Raw genomic sequence first — 23,922 nt, 5'->3', positions numbered from 1 at the left:
CTACTTTGAGCTTCTTTGACACCACATTCATTTTCTCATGTTTTACTACAGTCCGTAAGCAGGTGACAGCCCTTGTTAATCAAGAGGCTCATTAAATTTTAATTAATTTTTCTGTTCACTGTAAGAAAATCTTAGAGCTGCATGCTAAGGCCCCGTTCACACTTGCGGTTCGAGTTCGCAAGTGTCCGGGGGAGGCAAAGAGATCGTACGGGTCTCTGCGGTGGCCACAAGTTGCCACAAGTTGCGGATCTGGAATGTATCAGTTCCGGCTACAATAAAGTAGCCGGAACTAGATACATTGCAGTGCCGGAAAGGCACCGCAAGCATGGGGGATACTGGCGTGTAGTGCGGGCCCCCCAAGTGGCATAGGACCGGTGCTGGAAGCGTCCGGTCCTATTGCCAGTGTGATGAGAAACATCCGTTTCTCATTGCACAGCATGGCCGCATGTTCAGGTCAGGATCCGGCCCGGGTGCGTGGGTCGGACGATCCGGACCCGAAAAATAGCGCATGTTGGAAAAGTGTCCGGAGTCCGGATCCGATCTGGCTCCGTTCTGTACGGAACGTACGCATGTGCACGTCCGCATAGACTTTGCATTGCTATGCGGAACGTACGTTCTGTTTGTACAGTATACGGTCCGGATCCGATCAGGCGAATCCGGACAGCGAACGCTAATGTGAACCAGGCCTTATTTTAGAGACCAGGGCCCATATGCAATTCACATTTTTTGCCTGAGTTTTCTCCTAGGTTATATTTTTATAATTTGTAAATAAGATGCCTTTTACCTCACCAGCAAGAAAATCCATACTCAAAATAATTTTGACAGTACTTTTTCATCTGCTTTGTGGTACTTTTTCTACTGCAAAGTGCTAAAAAGTTAATTTAAATTGAAGATGAAAAAGTATCTCTTAGGAGAAAAAGTGAATTGCGTATGGCCTCATGGCCCATATGCAATGCACGTTTTCTCCTGATTTTTCTCCTAATCTTCTACACAATTTTTTCTCCTATTCCCCCCAGGATTTGCACTGTTTAACCCATTAGCAACTCCAATACCGTTATCTCGTTTTAGATAAGTGCACTGCTTTTTTGCTCAGTAAGCAGAACTCGTTCTGCTGTAAATTCTTGGAATGCTCTCTCTACTAGCTGAAAATATAGGAACTGAAAGCAGAAGTCTTATTTTGTCTCACACTGCCCCCTAGTGACAAATGGCCATAAATACATATTACAACAGTACTAATTAGAAGCAAGGATATGCAACAAATAAGAATTAGCTGCTAAAGGGTTAAGAGGGATACCTGCATGTGGTGCCCCCTGCTGGTCACAATCTACAATTGTGCGTGACTGAGCTCTCTCTCCTGTCTATAGCTGTCTGTCCTAGCTCTTGCTAGATTAAGTATTGCAGACATAGGTGCAAGTATTTATTGGCTGACAAGGCTGTCTGTGGTCCAACTTAAAGACAAACCGTAACCAAGAATTGAACGTCATCCCAATGAAAAGATTTATTAATCTGAGGTACAGCAAGGAATGCACGTCGGGAGAGGAGTTTTCTGCAGGTGAGTACATTTTTCTTTTTTTGTTTTTGTTTACAGGTGCACATTACCTTCTGGTGAAACGCTACCCACATTACAATTATTTTCTGGTGAAACATTGCTGCATTACAATTATTTTCTGGTGAAAGATTGCCACATTATGGTTATTTTCTGGTGAAACATTGCTGCATTACAATTATGTTCTGGTGAAACATTGCTGCATTACAATTATTTTCTGGTGAAACATTGCTGCATTACAATTATGTTCTGGTGAAACATTGCTGCATTACAATTATTTTCTGGTGAAAGATTGCCACATTATGGTTATTTTCTAGTAAAACATTGCTGCATTACAATTTTCTAGTAAAACATTGCCACATTATGGTTATTTTCTGGTGAAACATTGCTGCATTACAATTATGTTCTGGTGAAACATTGCCACATTACAATTATTTTTTGTTGAAAAGCTGCCTACATTAAGATTATTTTCTGGTGAAAGATTGCTGCATTACGAATTTTTTTATGGTGAAACTCTGCCTACACATTAACCTCTTGAGCACTGCAGTGTTAACCCCCCCCTAAAAGACCAGGGCATTTTTCACTTAATAGGCCACTAGTAATAGGCCACTTTTTAAGGCTTTGCTGCATGGCCGTCCAACTCGGCACACAAGTGATTCCCCCCCCCCCTTTTCTCCCCACCAACAGAGCTTTCGGTTGGTGGAGTCTGATCTCTCCCCAGATGTTTGTTTTTTTTGTAAATGTTTTATTTTTTGAATAAATATGCCTTTTTTCCCCTTATATATGTTATCACATAATGCAGGAAGACATGCCGGGTGGTAGGGGGAGAGCCGAGTAGTGATAGGAGGAGGCATTGGTGGATTCTGGCATGCAGCAGCAGGTGAGAAATGACAGCATGGCTTACGCTCGTAATACTCTGCATTGCTGACTGAGCTACCCTCACCCCACAGCACCTATGACTGAACTGGCCACCTTCACCTAACGCCAGCTGGGGCCCCCACATATGCCTAACCCTAATCTAGCTACATACCTGTTTCCTAAAACTAACCTCTCCCCTACCTACCTAAGGTCTGGGATTATTGGGCTACCATCAATGAGCTCCCGAATGATTGGTAGGTTTTGTTGATTTAAAAACAAAGTAACAAAACTGGAAAAATGGATCACATATGAACATAAATACGGAAGGTTGTTTAATACTCGTTAGTAGTTACTTGCGCTTGGCCTCAATTCACTAAGATCATGCTGGAGATAATAAGGCAAGAGAAAACTTACCTCCACACAGTAAGAGAGTTATCTTATCTCTTCATTCCTTACGTTAACTCTTCTGTAGTTAATTTACCTCCTCTGTAGTTAAGTTACCTCCTCTGTAGTTATTTTCACATGCAGTTAATGAACAGCCTGTCTTTAACTCTGGAGTTATTTTAAGGATTAAAGAGTTAACTTAAAGACAGAAGAGTTAACTTTAGGTTTGCCTGAGGTAAAGGCCTCAATTCACTAAGCTTATCTCCTGTCTTTAACCACTTTACCCCCGCCCGTACGGATTTCTCCGTCCCTTTTTCCATCCTTTAACCCCCAGGGACGGAGAAATCCGTACTTTGCGCACTCCCGCCGCTGCCCGCGCTCCCGCTCGTAAACACGCCGCCCGCCGCTAGTAAACACGCCGCCGCCCGCTCGCCCGGAGATCAATGAACGGGAAAATCCATTCCCGTTCGTTGATCTAAGCCCCGCAATGATCCGCTGCTCTCCGATGGGCAGCGCGATCATTGTGAAAAGATACAGCCTCCAAGTACTTCCTCCAAGCTTCCGGAAGGACGCTTGGAGGTCGCATTAAAACAAAAAGTTACTGTGGCCATCTTGTGGCCAAATAGTAAAACTACACCCTACAAATTTTTCACATACAAATACATTACTTTTACACAAAAAATTAACTCATTACCTCCCACACTCCCAATTTTTTTTTTTTGTAATAAAAAAAAAATTAAAAAATGTACAATGAAAAAAAATACATAAATAGTTACCTTAGGGACTGAACTTTTTAAATATTTATGTCAGGAGGGTACAACACTGTTACTTTATAAACTATGGGCTTGTAATTAGGGATGGACGCAAAACTGAAAAAAATGCACCTTTATTTCCAAATAAAATATTGGCGCCAAACATTGTGATAGGGACATAATTTAAACATTTTTATAACCGGGACAAAAGGGCAAATACATTTCATGGGTTTTAATTACAGTAGCATGCATTATTTAAAAACTATAATGGCCGAAAACTGAAAAATAATTAATTTTTTTCCCACATTTTTCCTATTTTCCCATTAAAACACATTTAGAATAAAATAATTATTGGCATAATGTCCCACCTAAAGAAAGCCTAATTGGTGGCGGAAAAAACAAGATATAGTTCATTTCATTGCGATAAGTAATAATAAAGTTATAGACGAATGAGTGGAAGGAGCGCTGAAAGGTGAAAAGTGCTCTGGTGGTCAGGGGGTAAAACCCCTCAGTGGTGAAGTGGTTAATAACGTTTCTAGAGTTGTTACCATGGTGATAAGGCATGTCTTATTCAGGAAACATTTTACCTCAGGCAAATAACGTCAGATAATAAAGTCAGATAACAGCCCTCTCCACGACTAACTTAGAGAGCTGAATGGCTTGTTTGCATAGAGATAACAACTGGAGTTTCTCAACTCTTCCTGTACTGGAAACAATTACACTGATGTATCTGATCTTAATGTTTTATTTCTTAGCTGTGCGACACATACAAATCATAATATCATCATTTTTTTTTTCGCTTCAGTGTCTCTTTAACTCTTCACTCCTTAAAATAACTCCAGAGTTAAAGACAGGCTGTTTATTAACTGCGTGTGAAATTAACTACAGAGGAGGTAAATTAACTACAGAGGAGGTAAATTAAGGAATGAAGAGATAAGATAACTCTCTTACTGTGTGGAGGTAAGTTTTCTCTTGCCTTATTATCTCCAGCATGATCTTAGTGAATTGAGGCCAAAATGTTTCCTGAATGCTACATGCCTTATCACCATGGTAACAACTCTAGAAGAGTTATTAAAGACAGGAGATAAGCTTAGTGAATTGAGGTCTATGTCTTCTTATGACGATATATTTGCTTTATGTATGTAACCTTTTTTATGATGTGATCTTTTCAGTAAAAATACAATACAATACAAAAGTTAAAGAGATTAGTAATCAAGTATGTTCTGAATGAAGCGCAGTTGTAACATAATTACCTTTAACCGATAAATAGGCAATGCTTGACGTGGTTCCATACTTGTTGCTCGCTGTACATGTAAACATGCCAGAATCTTCAGAGAAGACTTCCGCAATGACTAAAGTGCATATCTCTTCTGTGAAAAAAAAACATAACCAGTCCTGTAGCTTTCTAAATTTCTCTTTTGCATTGTATTAGTAGACAGAATACACTGGCTGTGCTTTCTTAGTTAAAGAGACCCTGAACAGTATATAAGACTGAAATAGGTACTTACTTGGGGCTTCCTCCAGCCCACTGTAGGCGGCAAGGTCACCCGCCGTCCTCCTGGCTTCTCTCCCGGTCCTGCTGGTGACTTCATTACCGGCGACACCCGGGCCGAGTGTCGGCCCGACACTTCCTAACCAGTGACACACCGCGTCATCACAGCGGCCGCTTCTCGTCATCATGGCGACTGGCGTGACAGTCCTACACATGCGTGGTTTTCTAACTCTGAACCGCGCATGTGCAGGACTGTCACGCTGGCTGCCGCGATGATGCGTAGCGGCCGGCGTGATGACGTGAGTGTCACCGGTCAGGAAGTGTTGGGCCGACATTCGCCGGTAATGAAAGTAGCCAGCGGGACCAGGAGAGGAGCCTGGTGGAGACTGGTGGACCTTGCGGCCTACGGTGGGCTGGAGGAAGCCCCAAGTGAGTACCCATTTCATTTTCATTTACTGCTCAGGGTCCCCTTAAAGTGAATCTTGAAGCAGAGGCCACTAGGGATGAGTGAGGAACATTTTCAAATATACTTACCCATTGATATTGCAGCTGTACATATGTTTCTGGGAAAAGCAGTGAATTTGTCACCAGACTTTCCTGTCCTCAGGGCAAATTTCAATGCTTTTGCAGGGGATTGCTGTACAGCTGCAACAGGACTGTATAGGGATCCCTGGCAAATTTACTACAATGATTTTCCATAAAAACATTGCAAATAAGCAAAAATTGAAAAGTTTTTACTTCTATTTAAAGTTACCCTTTAAAAACAAAAATTTCCTCTAAGGGGTAGTCACTTAGGGAGGGGAAAGCATCTAGATCCTAAAGAGGCTACCACCACTATTCTACTCTGTCCTATCGATTCTGCACCCCTGAAGTGTGGCTTCCCTGCGCATGCGCACTAGCTCCATCTCTCACTCAGGCTCCATTGGAAATAGCTGAGCCTGATTGGGTTTGTCCTACTGTGCAGGTGCAGACTGCTCCTACCTGCGGAGTGGCACAGACCCGATCCAGACCAACTTTTTGTGAAGAAAGCCACGTGGGACGGAACTACTGTGCTTGCGCAAGGTGCCGACAAGCGTCAAGTAGCGGAATTCCAGTGCTGGAATGGAGGGACGGAGGTGACGAGGTGAACCTCTGTTTCCCCTTTTGAGGTGAGTACCAAACCAGGTGCACTTTTTTTCCTTACAGGTATACTTAAAGAGTTTTTTTTTATTATCATATGTAAAAGTTTTCCTCAGGAGGTGATTGTACAGGGCCCAATTCTGTATCGCTAGCCTGCAGGCTAGTGGCACATTCTGTTATGGTGGGGGAAGGCCGACAGCACGGTGTACAACCGAGCAGCACGGAACAGGTGAGTAGTAGTCCTCCACCTGCGCTTGGCCGCTTTGTCCAAGAACCTCTTAGTACAAGACTTCACACAGTGGTTTCAGAAGCAGAAAAAGTTGCTTTTTTCAGTCTTTCAAAGCATCATTGCTATCATTAGGGGATCTTGTTAAAACCCTATAGTAACTATTGTTAGCTTATAAAAAGCTATGCATAACTACCCATTTTAAAAACAAGCAGGCTGCTTTGGAAATCAAACAACCATAAATATCCATGTAATGCGAACATTATTGCTATTAGAGGACAGAAAAGTTAATGTTGCAAATTTTGGAACCTACCTGGTTCAGCCATTGATCGAGGTTCTAAAAAGAGACAAATGTAAGTTAAAAGATGAATACATTTTTAATTTTTTCAATTAAAACTCAGTGCTCACATTTCTGTGTAATCTGTACAATATTAATCAAGGACGGATTTATGCTTTTTGTGCCCCTATACCAAGTATGTTGTGGCTTCCCTTTCATCTGCAGCTGCACCCCCCCCCCCCCCCCCCAGCCATTCCATGTGCAGCCCTCTCTTCTATGTGTATTATCCATGTATTGTAGCCCCTCCCCCATTCCATGTGCAGCCCTCTCTTCTATGTGTATTATCCATGTATTGTAGCCCCTCTCCCATTCCATGTGCAGCCCCCTCTTCTATGTGTATTATCCATGTATAGTAGCCCCTCTCCCATTCCATGTGCAGCCCCCTCTTCTATGTGTATTATCCATATACAGCAGCCCCTCTCCCATTCCATGTGCAGCCCCCTTTTCTATGTGTATTATCCATGTATTGTAGCCCCTCTCCCATTCCATGTGCAGCCCCCTCTTCTATGTGTATTATCCATGTATTGTAGCCCCTCTCCCATTCCATGTGCAGCCCTCTCTTCTATGTGTATTATCCATGTATTGTAGCCCCTCCCCCATTCCATGTGCAGCCCTCTCTCCTATGTGTATTATTCATGTATAGTAGCCCCTCTCCCATTCCATGTGCAGCCCCCTCTTCTATGTGTATTATCCATGTATTGTAGCCCCTCCCCCATTTCATGTGCAGCCCTCTCTTCTATGTGTATTATCCATGTATTGTAGCCCCTCCCCGTTCCATGTGCAGCCCTCTCTTCTATGTATATTATCCATGTATAGTAGCCCCTCTCCCATTCCATGTGCAGCCCTCTCTTCTATGTGTATTATCCATGTATAGTAGCCCTTCCCACATTCCATGTGCAGCCCCTCTTCTATGTGTATTATCCATGTATTGTAGCCCCTCTCCCATTCCATGTGCAGCCCCTCTTCTATGTGTATTATCCATGTATTGTAGCCCCTCTCCCATTCCATGTGCAGCCCCCTCTTCTATGTATATTATCCATGTATTGTAGCCCCTCTCCCATTCCATGTGCAGCCCCCTCTTCTATGTGTATTATCCATGTATTGTAGCCCCTCTCCCATTCCATGTGCAGCCCTCTCTTCTATGTGTATTATCCATGTATTGTAGCCCCTCCCCCATTCCATGTGCAGCCCTCTCTTCTATGTGTATTATCCATGTATAGTAGCCCCTCCCCCATTACATGTGCAGCCCCTCTCCTATGTGTATTATCCATGTATTGTAGCCCCTCCCCCATTCCATGTGCAGACCCTCTTCTATGTGTATTATCCATGTATAGTAGCCCTCCCCCATTCCATGTGCAGACCCTCTTCTATGTGTATTATCCATGTATTGTAGCCCCTCTCCCATTCCATGTGCAGCCCCTCTTCTATGTGTATTATCCATGTATTGTAGCCCCTCTCCCATTCCATGTGCAGCCCCTCTTCTATGTGTATTATCCATGTATTGTAGCCCCTCTCCCATTCCATGTGCAGCCCCTCTTCTATGTGTATTATCCATGTATTGTAGCCCCTCTCCCATTCCATGTGCAGCCCCTCTTCTATGTGTATTATCCATGTATTGTAGCCCCTCTCCCATTCCATGTGCAGCCCCCTCTTCTATGTGTATTATCCATGTATTGAAGCCCCTCTCTCATTCCATGTGCAGCCCTCTCTTCTATGTGTATTACCCATATACAGCAGCCCCTCTCCCATTCCATGTGCAGCCCCTCTTCTATGTGTATTATCCATGTATTGTAGCCCCTCCCCCATTCCATGTGCAGACCCTCTTCTATGTGTATTATCCATGTATTGTAGCCCCTCCCCCATTCCATGTGCAGCCCCCTCTTCTATGTGTATTATCCATGTATTGTAGCCCCTCTCCCATTCCATGTGCAGCCCCCTCTTCTATGTGTATTATCCATGTATTGTAGCCCCTCTCCCATTCCATGTGCAGCCCCCTCTTCTATGTGTATTATCCATGTATTGTAGCCCCTCCCCCATTCCATGTGCAGCCCTCTCTTCTATGTGTATTATCCATGTATAGTAGCCCCTCCCCCATTACATGTGCAGCCCCTCTCCTATGTGTATTATCCATGTATTGTAGCCCCTCCCCCATTCCATGTGCAGCCCCCTCTTCTATGTGTATTATTCATGTATTGTAGCCCCTCCCCCATTCCATGTGCAGCCCCCTCTTCTATGTGTATTATCCATGTATTGTAGCCCCTCTCCCATTCCATGTGCAGCCCTCTCTTCTATGTGTATTATCCATGTATAGTAGCCCCTCCCCCATTCCATGTGCAGCCCCCTCTTCTATGTATATTATCCATGTATTGTAGCCCCTCTCCCATTCCATGTGCAGCCCCCTCTTCTATGTATATTATCCATGTATTGTAGCCCCTCTCCCATTCCATGTGCAGCCCCCTCTTCTATGTATATTATCCATGTATTGTAGCCCCTCTCCAGGGGTGTAGCAATAGCAACCGCATCGGGGCCCTTGGGCCAGAGGGGCCCCTGAAGGGCCCTCTTTCAACTACAGTATTAGCTCTCTGTTGGTCCTGTGCTCATACTAATCACTTCTATAGATGCTTTGAACAGTGGTAATCATTAACAAGCTATTCCCCATTCCCTTCTTGCACCTCTAACACTGTAGCTGCCATTGGCAGGTTTTGGTGCGCCGTATCAATTGCTATGTATAGAATGTTTGGGGGGCCCCATTGTAAAACTTGCATCAGGGCCCACAGCTCCTTAACTACGCCACTGCCCCTCTCCCATTCTATGTGCAGCCCCCTCTTCTATGTATATTATCCATGTATTGTAGCCCCTCTCATTCACAAACAGCTTGGGCATCAGTTTCCTTTTTTCATAAGTCGCTCCTCATTTTCAGCCTCCTCTTATATATGTTACAACCAGGGCCAGATTTGTACTTTTTACCGCCCAAGGCCAATTATACCGTCTGTATGGTTGTTATCTCCGTGTGCCCCAATGAGAATTCTACTTACATCATTGGATGTCACAGACAATAACTATTTCAGTAATACTTGTATAGATTATAAGTTATATTTTCCTTCAGAACTTTAACGTTACGTTTGCCATCTCCTTAATGATGGACCCATTGTGCCACCATGTGAGTTAGGCCGAAGTATACCTGCAGGATAGTGCTTACAGGTCTTGCAGGGACAACACAAGTACACAGGACAGAGAGTTCAAAGGTTAAAGCTGTCCTTGTAGATAGGAATGGCTGCATGGAACAGCTTTACTGTCCCTCACTGAGCCGCCCCTAAATTTCTGGTGCCCTAGGCCATGGCCTATGCGGCCTTGCCAGAAATCCGGCCCTGGTTACAACCCCTCATTTATATTCAGGTGCCCCTTTGAGCTGCAACTGCCCAATCCTGGGGCCTTTGGGGCCTTTCCAGAAATCCGGCCCTGCCAATAATACATACTTCTATTTACACATGTACAAACTAGCAGATATGAATTTAATCAGCCTGATTGACAGATGTATAAATCATGCATACTGTATACTTCACATATTCTCGGTGGAGTTTTCACCTTTACACACAAGTCCAATTAATTATACTACATACATAGAGTATTGCTGAGTCTATAAAAAGTTCATAGAGGAGAGTATGATCAGTCCGTTGTGAGTGCCGCCGCCACCACCACCAGCATGGGACACTTTGCACCTTCTGTGTGGACCCCCCTTCAGTTAGTGACTCACCAGATCCTAAGGTCGGAAAGACCAAATTGTGCAGTTGGGGTGTTGGCCACCCCTCCCCCTCTAGCAATCACCTCAGCTCATGGCTTTGGTTAAATTCATGTGTCCCAAAAAGGACATGTGAGTCATAAGAGGGCTTATTTTGCTATTTTTTTTTACCCCCATAACATGTGTGTGACCAAACAGGCTGCACCCCTAAGTAAACAGGTAAAAGGGTCCAGTTCTGACCCCTTGGTCCTTATGGTTCAGAATTATTGCCCCATGGAAAAAAAAAGACAGAAAAAAGTTAACAAACAAACCATAACCAAACCTCGCCCCCCCAACCCGCTAATGCCTTATGCTAACCGACCCCCCCCCCCCCCAGCCTTACCCTAACGGATCCCCCCACCGATGGCTTATACTATGATACCTCCTATAATACCTTAATCCTAAATGCCCTCCTGCCACAAACCTGCCAATAAACGGGCCACCTTCACCACTGTAGACGAAACGCACTATGGATTTTTGGGTGCCCCATAGGTGCCCATGTTATTATTGGTAATTGAGGGAAATGTAGGCAGATAGCGAAGTGCCCGCTATTTGTAGTTGCAGTTTGCCTAGCAGGTGGGCCAGGCGCTTGCTATTTTATGGGGTGCTGCGGGCACCCAAATTTCACGCAATTGCGAGTAATAACATGGGTGGCTATGGGGACCCAAAGAGTGCATATGTCTACGTCCCCCCTTTGAAATGTTACAATAAATACTGGCCAGGTATGATTGTAAACTGTAGGTTGTAGTAGTTAACAATTAATATATTGACACACATACTTTTTTGTAAAATCCGAAAATCTGGAGAGTCCTCAATCAGTGTTCCTTCCCTGTACCATTCCACCTTAGGCGATGGAGATCCTTTCACTCGGCTTTCAAACACAACTAGCTGACCTTCAGAAGCCGTTATATCTTGCAGGGACTGTTAAGAGACAAAGAAGGAATGGACACGATATAACAAGCAGAAAACCATGGAAAGTTACATTAGTAGCAAAAACATTACAGACAGGGCTGGGACAGCGACTGATTAAGGGCTGGTTCAGACGGACGTCTGCGTGGCGTCGCGTTTGAGGGCGTTGCGGCGGCTGCCCGATCAGGCTTTCAGTAGCCTTCGTGTCGCGTTCAGATACGGTCACGTTTTTTCTTCCCCTAGGGGGGCATTAGCCGTTGCGGTTGGCTGCCCCCTGGAAGCTACATGTCGCTTCCAGGGGAAGCTCGAACGGTAACAAAAATCGGGACCCGAACGCCGCGTTCGTGTAAACAAGCGTGAAACCTTGGGACAAACGCTCCCATTCACTTGAATAGGAGCGTTTAACGCCAAGCCCCGGACGCTGGCGGTAAACACTCCGCAAGCGTCCATCTGAACCAGCCCTAAGAGCACAGTCAGTAGAAAAGATACAAAATATCCTCTTTTATTGATTGGTCAAGAAATTCTGTGAAAACACTAGAAAAGAGAGAAATAAATTCCATCTCACAGAGCAGGATCATCCACTAGGCAATCTAGGCAGGAGCCTAGGGCCCATTTAATGTCAGGGGGCCCAACTGCCACCTTCTCTGACTCTTCTCCCATCTTAGATTACCAAAGGGTAATCTGTATTTTCTGTATTTTCTTTATTGAAAAATCAATAAACATCTGTTAAAAAAATAATTTAATTGGTTGTTAAAAGTTACATATAAATAGCATTCATGTTGGGACACTGCATCCATAAACATAATTTACCTTGGTGAAAACAGGAGCAGCCATCAGTGGTAGTCCGTCTAGTCCTTGTAGGTATGAATTTGTGCTCTATATTGAATGAGAAGAAAGAACTATCAACCGAATACAATCTTTCATACCTCCATGGAGTTGCCAGTGGTCTAGACATAGCATAACCATTCATCTAAAGTCCCAGGGCGTAGATATTTATCTGCAGCTTTCTATGCACGGCGCACACCCCCATATCCTGGCGTTAGTACTCAGACTGGTGAATGGGAACATATGTTCCCAAAACCAATCTAAATGCCTAAATTATGACAGTAACGGAAAAAAAAAAACACTTTTTATTTGGAGGAATATGCCATCTAGTGGCCAAAATTGAATAGTGCACTAAAAAAAACCCCTACACATTAATAAAATTCCCATGAACTCCTTTTTCAAACCGATTAACACCATAGTTATATCCCACTCCAAATACTTGTAAAGTAAAAAGAGCCAAAGTGAAGGCATTTTAAAGAAGATCCAGAAACTATTACATTAAGGACTTAGCTTTTTATATATACAGTATATGTATGCTATGAGGGTACATTATTATAAATTTTGCAAATTAGAGCTTCATGGAAAGAAATGAAAAAACTAAAATCACGCAATGGAAAAAATACACTTTTATTTTCAAATAAAATGTTGATGCCATACATTCTACTAGGGTCATAATTTAAATGTTGCAATAAACAGGAAAAATGGGCAAATAAAACGTGTGGGTTTTATTTACTGTAAGGCAATAATAATACATAGAGAGCACTTGGTAATACTGTGTAATATTTTTCAATTTACAGTAACACATATTATTTTTAAACTATAATGGCTGAAAATGGAGAAATAATGATTTTTTTCCTACCTTTTTCTTCTTATTCCCTTTAAAATGCATATAAAATAAAACAATTTTTTGCAATAAGTACCACCAAAAGAAAGCCTAATTGGTGGCGAAAAAAAGCAAGATATAGATCTGGATCTTCTGAAACAGGTACAAAGTAGGGATGATCACAGATATGCAAATATGCAGTTTGAACATGGACCAACCAATATAAACCCAGATTTAAATTGATTGGTCCTTTTTCAAGCTGCATATATTTGCATAAAAATTTGCATAATTTTGTAAAAATTTGCTTGTCATTGATCATCCCTAGTACAAAGGCAACTAAATTAACCAGAAGGATGGAAGATCTCACTTACCAAGAAAGGTTGGACAAACTAGGCTTATTTAGCTTGGAAAAAAGGTGATTCAGAGGCGACCTGATTAACATGTATAAGTACATCAGAGGGCAATACAAAACTTGGCAGATAAACTTTTTTACCTAGGGTTGTACAAACGACAAGGGGACATGATTTGCGGGTGGAGGAAAAAAGTTTTTGCCATTGATTTAGAAAGGGGTCCTTCACAGTGAGAGTGGTTACAATCTGAAATATCTTACCTCAATTCACTAAGCTTATCTCCTGTCTTTAATAACGTTTCTAGAGTTATCACCATGGTGATAAGGCATGTAGTATTCAGGAAACATTTTACCTCAGGCAAACCTAAAGTTAACTCTTCTGTCTTTAAGTTAACTGTTCGATCCTTAAAATAACTCCAGAATTCTTAAGTTAAAGACAGGCTGTTAATTATCTGTGTGTGAAAATAACTACAGAGGAGGTAACTTAACTACAGAGGAGGTAACTTAAGGAATGAAGAGATAAGATAACTCTCCCACTGTGCGGTGGCAAGTTTTCTCTTGCCTTATTATCTCCAGCATGATCTTAGTGAATTGAGGCCTATGTCCTCAATTCACTAAGATCATGCTGGAGATAATAAGGCAAGAGAAAACTTACCTCCACACAGTGAGAGAGTTATCTTAACCCTTCATTCCTTAAATTACCTCCTCTGTAGTTAATTTACCTCCTATGTAGTTAAGTTACCTCCTCTGTAGTTAATTTACCTCCTCTGTAGTTAAGTTACCTCCTCTGTAGTTATTTTCACAGGCAGTTAATTAACAACCTGTCTTTAACTCTGGAGTTAATTTAAGGCTTAAAGAGTTAACTTAAAGACAGAAGAGTTAACTTTAGGTTTGTTTAGGTTTGCCTGAGGTAAAATGTTTCCTGAATACTACATGCCTCGTCACCATGGTGATAACTAGAGAAACGTTATTAAAGACAGGAGATAAGCTTAGTGAATTGAGGCCATATCTGCATTGAAAGAGTGCTTGGATGCTTTCCTTGCATTGAAGGGCATCCACGGCTATAATTTTTAGGTAATTCCCAGAACAGTTGATCCATGGATTTTTCTGACTGCCATCTCTAGTTGGGAAGGAATTTTCCCCTTTTATGGCTAATTGGCCCAGGCCTTGTAAGGTTTTTTGCCTTCCTCTGGATCAACTGGGATATGTGCCGATTCAGGATGTTGATTTTTTTTTATTTGTTTTTCTTCTGGACGTACGGATGACTTTTTTCAACCAAACTTACTATATAACTATATGTAACTATGTAATCTGTGAAGCCTATTGCCTATGATTTACCTGCTGACTCAGTGTTGGTTGCATATCTGGTATAACTGTGATAGGGACATTTATTTCCTCTTGGACAGCTTCTTTTGGCTCATCTGGAGTAACGTCTGACAGATTTTCAGTCTGCGACCTTGACAACAATACAAAAGAGACATTGACACGACTGTATCAACCAACAATAAACAAAAATTAAATGGTAATTTGTCCACTACGGAATTATTGTAATGTTCACCATGCTTGCTATTATACAGTAAATGTATGCAACATTTACTGCTTTCACTTAGGCTAATTGGCCGATTCTCTGTCTATACCAACACAGCAGGGTTGTTTTTCGATATTGTGGTGCCCCAGCCAAGACATCTAGTGAATAGGACAATTAACTACATACCTGAGATGGGCTAGAGAGAAAAAATTATACATGCCTGGGGCTTCCTTCAGCCCCCTCCAGACTGATAGCCCCCTAGCTGTCTTCCCGGGCTGCCTGGATCCTCCGCAATTTGCCTTGGAAAGTCCTCCATTTGGGGCCAGCCAGGGCAGGCGTTAGTCCGGCCACGTGCTCTCCCATCGCGCTCCCATGGCCTGGAGCGCTCTACATCTATGCAGTATGCCCCGACTGCAGGACCCTCCGGTGTGATTTATGGAGAACCCAGATGGCACAGGAGGACAGCGAGGGAGCAATCAGCCTGGAGGGGGCTGGAGGAAGCCCCAGTTATGTATATTTTTTTCTCCCCAACCCATCTCAGGTTCCCTTTAATTAGTTTTTGCAGGAACTACTAACAAATAGAAGATTTCATTTTTCAGCACGACCTGGTCCTGCTCACAGTGCCAAAACCACTGGTAAATGGTTTACTGACCATGGTATTACTGTGCTCAATTGGCCTGCCAACTCTCCTGACCTGAACCCCATAGAGAATATGTGGGATATTGTGAAGAGAAAGTTGAGAGATGCAAGACCCAACACTCTGGATGAGCTTAAGGCCGCTATCGAAGCATCCTGGGCCTCCATAACACCCGAGCAGTGCCACAGGCTGATTGCCTCCATGCCACGCCGCATTGAAGCAGTCATTTCTGCAAAGGATTCCCGACCAAGTATTGAGTGCATAACTGAACATAATTATTTGAAGGTTGACTTTTTTTGTTTTAAAAACACTTTTCTTTTATTGGTTGGATGAAATATGCTAATTTTTTGAGATAGGAATTTTGGGTTTTCATGAGCTGTATGCCAAAATCATCAATATTAAAACAATAAAAGGCTTGAACTACTTCAGTTGTGTGTAATGAATCTAAAATATATGAAAGTCTAATGTTTATCAGTACATTACAGAAAATAATGAACTTTATCACAATATGCTAATTTTTTTTAGAAGATCCTGTAGATGTGCCCCCCTTGTTCTGCTCCTGTTAACACTTCTGCACTCCTCTGCAGAGGGAGGGAGAGAAGCAGGGGCACTTCGGGCATCCAGTAAGTTGCCTCTCACTCACTTGGGGGTACTGTGGCCATGCTTTGCTCCCCCTTACAGTTCTGCACCCAGGGACATGTGTTCCCCCTTGCCCACCCATAGCTACGCCTCTGTAATTAGTTATCCATTACAGTTATGCTACAGACTGATGGCAAAGAAACTGCCATGTAGAACACTGGATTCTTAACCCTTCCAGTAAGAAAAAGCTACATAGTCTAGCTCTATGTAGGATTGGGACATAACATACACATTTATGACTTCATGAAACATATAACATATTCTGGCTATCCATAAAAAGTACTGTACATTTAACATCATTCATAGCCTTTTCTATGACAATTACTTGCTATTGGTAAAATCAACAGGCTGCAAAATGCAAACTTTCAGACAGGATTAAGCTTTTTCATGCTATTAAGATAGACAAGAAATGGTCCCACCCAGGGGCGTAACTAGGAGCCACCGGGCCCCCCTGCAGAGATTCTGACACCACCCGGGTGCCCGCTCAGGGCCATTTTGGGAGGCTGAAGGGGTAGCAGCATAAGGGGAAAGCCATGGCCACACATCGGGCTCTCCCCTCTAAGCTCCCCTCCAGCTTCAATAAGTGTGTGTGTGCAGGCGGCGGGTAGCGGCAGATATACATACCTTCCTTGCGTTCCACCATGGATGTTCCTCGCTCTAGTTTCTGACGCTACTTCCTCCTGGGCAGCGGCAGATATACATACCTTTGTTGCGTTTCACCACGGATGTTCCTCGCTCTAGTTTCTGACGCTACTTCCTGTTTATACAGGAAGTAGCGGAAGGAAGGTATGTATAACTGCCGCTGCCTGCCGCCTGCACACACACTTATTGAAGCTGGAGGGGAGCGCAGAGGGGAGAGCCAGAGGTGAGGGAGGGGGTGGACCCCCTCATGCTGCGAACCCTCCAGCCCCCTAAATCATCACTGAGCGGTACCCGCCCCCCCCCCCACCCTGCAGGTACAGAGTTCGCAGCCCCTATTGTTATGCCTCTGGTCTCACCTTAAGGCTGCTTTCACAGTGGGACATTACAGGCGCACGTTAGTGCAGCCTGTAACGCAGCCCCACCGCACAGTAATGAAAAATCAATGGGCTTGTTCACACTGCCCACGTTGCGTTACATTGTAACGCAGCAAAGTACTGCATGCTGTGCGTTATGAGTCGTGTTAGACTGTTTGCACATGCTCAGTCATGTTGGGGAGGAGGGGAGAGCGGCCGGGCACATGGCTAATTAATATTCACTGCACTCAGTGACGTGCAGTGTTTACTTCCTGGAGCGGCCGCTCTGTGCGGCGATTGGCCGGGTGGGACCACGTGATGCCGCATGCGTCCAAGAGTACGCATCACGGATCACGGACGCCAGAGTGAGCTGCACAACGCGGCTCACTCCGACGTCCACATCAGAGAGCACCAGGCGTTGCGTTAGGGGCACGTTATATGCCCTATAACATCCCCTAAACGCAACGTCCTGGTGTGTCACTAGCCTAAAGGATACCTGACCTGAGGCCAAGCTACCTAAGGTAACCACACAGTATAGCTCCCAACTCTCCCTTTTTCGATGGGACAGTCCCTCTTTGGGAACCCAGACACTCTGTCCCTCTTTCTACCTCATTTGTCCCTCTTTCAGGACTGGTGTACAGATCAGTGCAAATATATGTATTTTATCTATTGAAAAATGTATTTAACTGACTTTAAACCTTATTCTCCTCATTTAAATTTATATTTTTCTAATTTTAAATGTGTAATGAAGGAAAACTACTGATGATAGAAAGGACCAGTGTGGTTTGAATGATGAAAATGCATCTTTTGCTTCTGAATTCTTTGTGATATACATGGCGAGGGGTGTGGTGGGGGCGTGGCTAAAGGCATGGTGGGGCATATCTTAAAGTGTCCCTCTTTCTTATCTCAAAATGTTGGGGGGGTATGACACAGGTATGATCCTGCTGGATTCACATATATCCATGCATTGTCCATTCCTCTCCTCATTCCCCCAGTCCCTGTAATCACTCCTTGAAAAAAATGACTTCCGGCTAAAGTCTAGTTTTAAGAAAGGAAGAGGCAGGCTTGCTGTGATGTTCCCTCCTATCAACCTCCCTTTCCGCCTCTTAAGTGGAGTGAATGGGGTGGGGAAATGGAAGAAATGGGAGGGTGATAGGAGGGAGCATCATAGTAAGCCTGCCTCTTCCCAGTGGCGGCTCCAGCTTCAACATTTTCGGGGGGCACGATGGCTGACTGGTGGGGACCATTTGGATGATCGATGAAAATTGATATTTGTATGGCGAGCTTTAGATATTTTTTGCCTAACTCAGGTGATAAAATTAAACTTAACTAGTCCAGCAATGATAGGCAGCGATAGGGTTTCGAGTAGAGTACTACTCAAATTCAGAATTCAAATGAAGTCTAATGACTTCAACTGTGACCGGAGGATGGGGGGGGGGGGGGTTAGCCAGAAGTCTTTGGGATGTCTGCGTTCCATTATGCCTCATAGGCGTAATAAAAGCCGCGTTCCACCACTCACTTCCGCACTTCCTCCTTCCGGCTTGAAAGAGGAAGCATGGTAGTGAGTCATGCAATGCGGCTTTCATTACGCCTATAACGTGTAGTGGAATGTCCCAAAGACTTATGGGTAAGTTAACCCCTTCAATCCCGCGGTCACACACAAAGTCATTAGAATTCATTAGAATTAGAATTTGAATTCCAAATTCGAGTAGAACTGTACTCGAAAGCCCAATTACTGATGATAGGAACCAAATGTAATCATCAAAAACATAACTCAGAGGCTTTAGAGCAGATTGTCCAAATGATGGTGCTATTATTAAAGAAAAGTTACCTACAGATTTACATGGCTAGCTTGCTGGCATGCTCCTTACTTGCTAGCAAGCTGCTCCTGCGTGGTCAAATCACAGACAAATCATTCCAGCCTAAGTCTGTGTCTCAAGACTCTACAAGCAAGGAGAGGGGGAAGTGGCAGGAGGGAGAGAAACACTGTGTGTGCAATTCCTTATCTTAGCAGCTGAGCATTGCTGGTTACTGGAGCTTGTTTTTTACAGACAGTAAGTTTTGAATCAGGATTATTATTTTGATTCAGAACTTCTTGTCTGTAAAATCTAAGCTCTAATTGGTTAATTTAAAAAAAAAAAAACAGAAAGCTTTCAGCTTGTAAGCCTTCTTTATTCCTGTTGACTAACAATGTTAGAACATACAATCAGAAGAAGGTAGAGAGATTTTTTTTGCAAATATAAGTGTCATCCAGATACAATAATTATAAGGGATCTTGCAAGGATTATGAGGTATTTATGACAAATAAATAAGATTGTTCACTGTATGCTGCTGGAACTTGGAAACAGTTAACTGTATGTTATTGAGCGCGGGGGAGCAGGGGGGGGGGGGAGGCAGGGGAGAGCACACTTATTCCCAGGGGGGGGGCCAGTGCCCCAGTGTAGTGCCACCCATCTTTCTGTCTAAAAATCTGACTTGAAGAGAAACTCCGACCAAGAATTGAACTTTATCTCAATCAGTAGCTGATACCCCCTTTTACATGATAAATCTATTCCTTTTCTCAAACAGACCATCAGGGGGCGCTGTATGGCTGATATTGTGGTGAAACCCCTCCCACAAAGAAATTCTGAGTACGTACTGTTGGCAGTTTCCTGTCTGTGAACCTTGCTGCATTGTGAGAAATAGCTGTTTACAGCTGTTTCCAACTGCCAAGAAAGCATGCAGCAGCTACATCACTTGCCAGCAGTAAAAATGTCACCATGTAATAAATGTCAGAATGTAAATCAGGGATTTAAAATATTTTACAAGGGGCAAACACTGACTAAATCATTTATACATAATTATTGTAAAAATGAACAACTTTTTTATTACATTATTTTTACTGGAGTTCCTCTTTAAGACTAAAACCAAGGAGAACAAGGAGAGGAGCAGACAATGCATGGATCAGAAATGATCGTACCTCTGTGCTTACTTTAGGAAGCTTTGCCTCGGGTCAGGTGTGCTTTAAGTTGATTACTAATATAATACAATATTTGTTCCATATAGTAAAAAACAGAGATAGAACTAAATCTTTGTACCATATTCATACCATCCTTGAAAAAGAAAATAAAGAAATAACTGAACACCACATACGTACTGATCCTCGCTAGTCTTGCTTGTTTCCCCTTCAGAATCAGAGGATGACACTCCTAGAAGGAAAGCAACAGGAATTATGTTCTTTCACGTTCTTATTTCAAGGCTCTTTATAAACAATGGGGCAGTTCATTAGGGCTAGGTCCACACTAGACACAGTTGCAGGACGGACACTGCAGTCCGGATCAGGGGAAGATTAGGGGAAGTACCACCGTACTGCAAACTGATGAAAGTGCATCAGTTTTGCATCAGTTTTGCATCAGTTTCCGTTCAGTTTTTCCCTGACAGAAAACGTCTCCATCATTAGGAAGGAGTGGGAGGATTTTTTGGGGCCAATCATAAAGCTCAGGCTATCCGTTTTCACATCAGTTTTTTGCCTGTGGAGCTGGAGATGCGTTTTCTCATTGCTTTTTACTACCCCTGCGTGTATCCGTGGTCCTGATCCGTTGCGTGAAAATGCAGCAGATCCGGACCTTCCGTTCAGGTTTTGAAAACGGATCCCCGCAAACGCAGACGGATCCGTTTTTTAGTTGGGTGAGGCTGGCTGCTATTTTGAACATTAGTATCCGGGACTCCGTTTTTCATCAGGTTTGAAAAACGCAGCCACGGATACGTTTCCGGACCTCATGTGGACCAGGTCTAATACAGAGTTACAGATTACCCAGCAAGCTCATGGTGAACCAAAACTCCTGGGAGTGTGTAAGGGGCTACAAAGGACCAAAAAGACCTCTTACTAAAATGTTATGCAAAACTAAAGTTTGCCTTCTTAAAACAGAAGGTATTTGCAAATATTCCGATTGGAGTGAGCATATGATGTCTTCCACAATGCATCACTGCTGAATATGTAAATCATCCTTTTGTCGTCCCTGTAGCCTGGATGTGTGGCTAGCTTACAGGGCCAACAAAGGAGGATTTGCCTATTTGGCAGTGTTGCATCGTGGGAGACATCATATGTTCACTCCAATCTGAATATTTGCAAATACCTTCTGTTTTAAGGAGGCAAACTTTCATTAAAGGACCACTATCGCAAAAATTGTAAAATTTCAAATACACAAACACATACAAATTAGAAGTACATTTCTTACAGAGTAAAATGAGCCATAAATTACTTATCTCCCATGTTGCTGTCACTTACGCTAGGGAGTATAAATCTGACAGAACCGGCAGACCAGCCTTTCAATTTCTGCTGTGCAGGAGGGAGGGGGGATCCAAAGTTTTGCGGGGCGACCCAGTGATTTCTAGTTACGCCCCTGTCTCATACATTTTAAATAGCAGTTGGATCACTGAACCTTCAGGCAAAATAGGTATGGAAAGTGGGAGTATTTATATAATGCTTACTGAATCACAGTGAAACTATTGTATGGAAAGTGAAACTTGAGATTGGATGGAGAATTGCATCACTGGTTCGCCTGGTCAACCTTGTCGTTGCATCCTTTAGGCTGGTTTCACAGTGGGACGTTACAGGCGCACGTTAGAGCAGCCTGTAACGCAGCCCACCGCACAGTAATGAAAAATCAATGGGGCTATTTACAGTGCCCACGTTGCGTTACATTGTAATGCTGCGTCACAAGACAACGTACTGCATGCAGTACTTTAGACGCGGCTGAGCCACGTTAGACTGCTTGCACATGCTCAGTAATCTTGTGGAGGAGCGGAGAGCGGCCAGGCACATGGCTAATCAATATGCACTGCACGTTGTGACGTGCAGTGTTTATTTCCTGGAGCGGCCGCTCTGTGCGGCGATTGGCCGGAGGGACCACGTGATGCCGCATGCGCACAAGAGTGCGCATCACGGAATCACTGACGCCAGAGTGAGCTGCACAACGCGGCTCACTCTGACGTCCAGATCCAGCACCACCAGGCGTTCCGTTAGGGGGACGTTATGCGACCTTAACGCCCCCTCTAACGCAACGTCCTGGTGTGAAATTAGCCTTACTGACATGTTCAGTGACCCTATGTCTCATACATTTTAAATAGCAGTTGGATCATTGGTAGGGTCTTCAGGCAAAATACGTATGGAAAAAAGGAAGTATTTATATAATGCTTAGTGGATCGCTGTGAAACTATTGTATGGAAAGTGAAACTTGAGATCTAATGGAGAATTGCGTCACTGGTTTGCCTGGTCAACCTTGTCGGCTATTTCTGTTCATCTGAATCATGTTTCCCCTATTGTCTATATTTAACCTCTTCTGGGAAGTGTGCATGAAATCAGGTAGTGTCACGTCTACTACCTCGGCTATGGTGCAATGTCTCCCATTTGTGGCAGCACACGTTGTGTCGTTTGATGTTACCTTCTACATAAATCTCTGCTGATGTCGAATCTGTTCCATAAATATTTGACGCAAAACAAGAGTACCGTCCAGTGTCCTCCTCAAAGGCCTCAGTGATAACCAAAGTGTTTACATCCCCATCTTTCTGTATTTGGATATAAGGAGAGTTCTCAAGCTCCTTTCCTTCACAGTACCACCTGTAAGAGTAAAACAGGGATGTAATATTTCCTGGTTAGGTGGAAGTTAACAATTATGTGAAAGGAAGATAAATGCAGAACATTAAAGGATTTCATTTGCTAGAGGATGGAGTGTTAAGTCACTGATTGCTATTTTAAGACTCCTGGAACCCCAGGGAGATGTTTATGCTTGGGTTTCCAAGTTCTCATGCCACAGTTTAAAGGATACCCAAACTGAAATGTGACAGAATGAGATAGACATCTGTATGTACAGTGCCTAGCACACAAATAACTATGCTGTGTTCCTTTTTTTCTTTCTCTGTCTGAAAGAGTTAAATATCAGGTATGTAAGTGGCTGACTCAGTCCTGACTCAGACAGGATGTGACTACAGTGTGATAAGATACACTGATAAGAAATTCCCATTTGTATCTCTTTCTTGCTCTCAGAAGCCATTTTCTGCTAGGAAAGTGTTTTATAGTTGGAATTTCTTATCAGTGAGGGTCACACTGTAGTCACTTCCTGTCAGGACTGAGTCAGCCATTTGCATACCTTATATTTAACTCTTTCAGGCAGAGAAAGAAAAAAAGGAACACAGCATAGTTACTTGTGTGCTAGGCACTGTACAAACACATGTCTATCTCATTATGTCACATTTCAGTTTAGGTATCCTTTAAGATGATCCAGCTTGGTTCTTACAGCACACCCTATCTGAGGCAAAGCTACTTAAGGTAAGCACAGAGTTATGTCCATGCTGGATCCACACACCGCTGTATGTTATCTGTTCCTCTCCTCGTTTCTCACGGCCTCCGTAACCATTCCTTGAAAAATTTGACTTTTGGCTAAAGTCAGTTTTTTAGACAGGAAGGAGGCAGGCTTACTGTGATGTTTCCTTCTATGACTCTTCCATTCCCTCCTTTTCCCCTCCCCATTTTCTCCCCTTAAGAAGAGTAATTACGGGGGCCGGGAGGAACAAGCAGAGGAACAGAACTGTGCTTAGCTTAGGTAGCTTTGCCTCTGGTCAAGTATCCTTTCATTTATTTTATACTTTGCAGAATGCAACAAGAAGACTCTCTCCTTGCTGTTGGAGGCTCTGCCAGATCTAAAAAGGCATCATCATACTCAGCCGATCAGACTTTACCACTCATT

The 23,922-nt window shown here is 43.4% G+C and overlaps 1 protein-coding gene across 5 annotated transcripts in view; it reads right to left on the bottom strand.

Moving 5' to 3' along the window:
• The window catches only part of MYPN (myopalladin), a 319,671-nt gene that overhangs the window by 51,806 nt on the left and 243,943 nt on the right, over nucleotides 1–23,922 (bottom strand). For all 5 annotated transcript variants that reach the window (XM_068258760.1, XM_068258759.1, XM_068258763.1 and 2 more), the window contains 7 exons: nucleotides 22,621–22,796; nucleotides 20,334–20,385; nucleotides 14,737–14,854; nucleotides 12,212–12,277; nucleotides 11,272–11,413; nucleotides 6,691–6,714; nucleotides 4,794–4,910 (listed from right to left, as the gene is read on the bottom strand). In XM_068258760.1, the coding sequence (XP_068114861.1) occupies nucleotides 4,794–4,910; nucleotides 6,691–6,714; nucleotides 11,272–11,413; nucleotides 12,212–12,277; nucleotides 14,737–14,854; nucleotides 20,334–20,385; nucleotides 22,621–22,796 (695 nt within the window). The remainder of the gene's footprint in view (nucleotides 1–4,793; nucleotides 4,911–6,690; nucleotides 6,715–11,271; nucleotides 11,414–12,211; nucleotides 12,278–14,736; nucleotides 14,855–20,333; nucleotides 20,386–22,620; nucleotides 22,797–23,922) is intronic.

The sequence above is a fragment of the Hyperolius riggenbachi genome, chromosome 10 (genome assembly GCF_040937935.1).
Source record: "Hyperolius riggenbachi isolate aHypRig1 chromosome 10, aHypRig1.pri, whole genome shotgun sequence".
Classification (NCBI taxonomy): Eukaryota; Metazoa; Chordata; class Amphibia; order Anura; family Hyperoliidae; genus Hyperolius; species Hyperolius riggenbachi.
The sequence above is the reverse complement of the archived record's forward strand: the minus strand, read 5'-3'. Positions and strand labels throughout refer to the sequence as shown.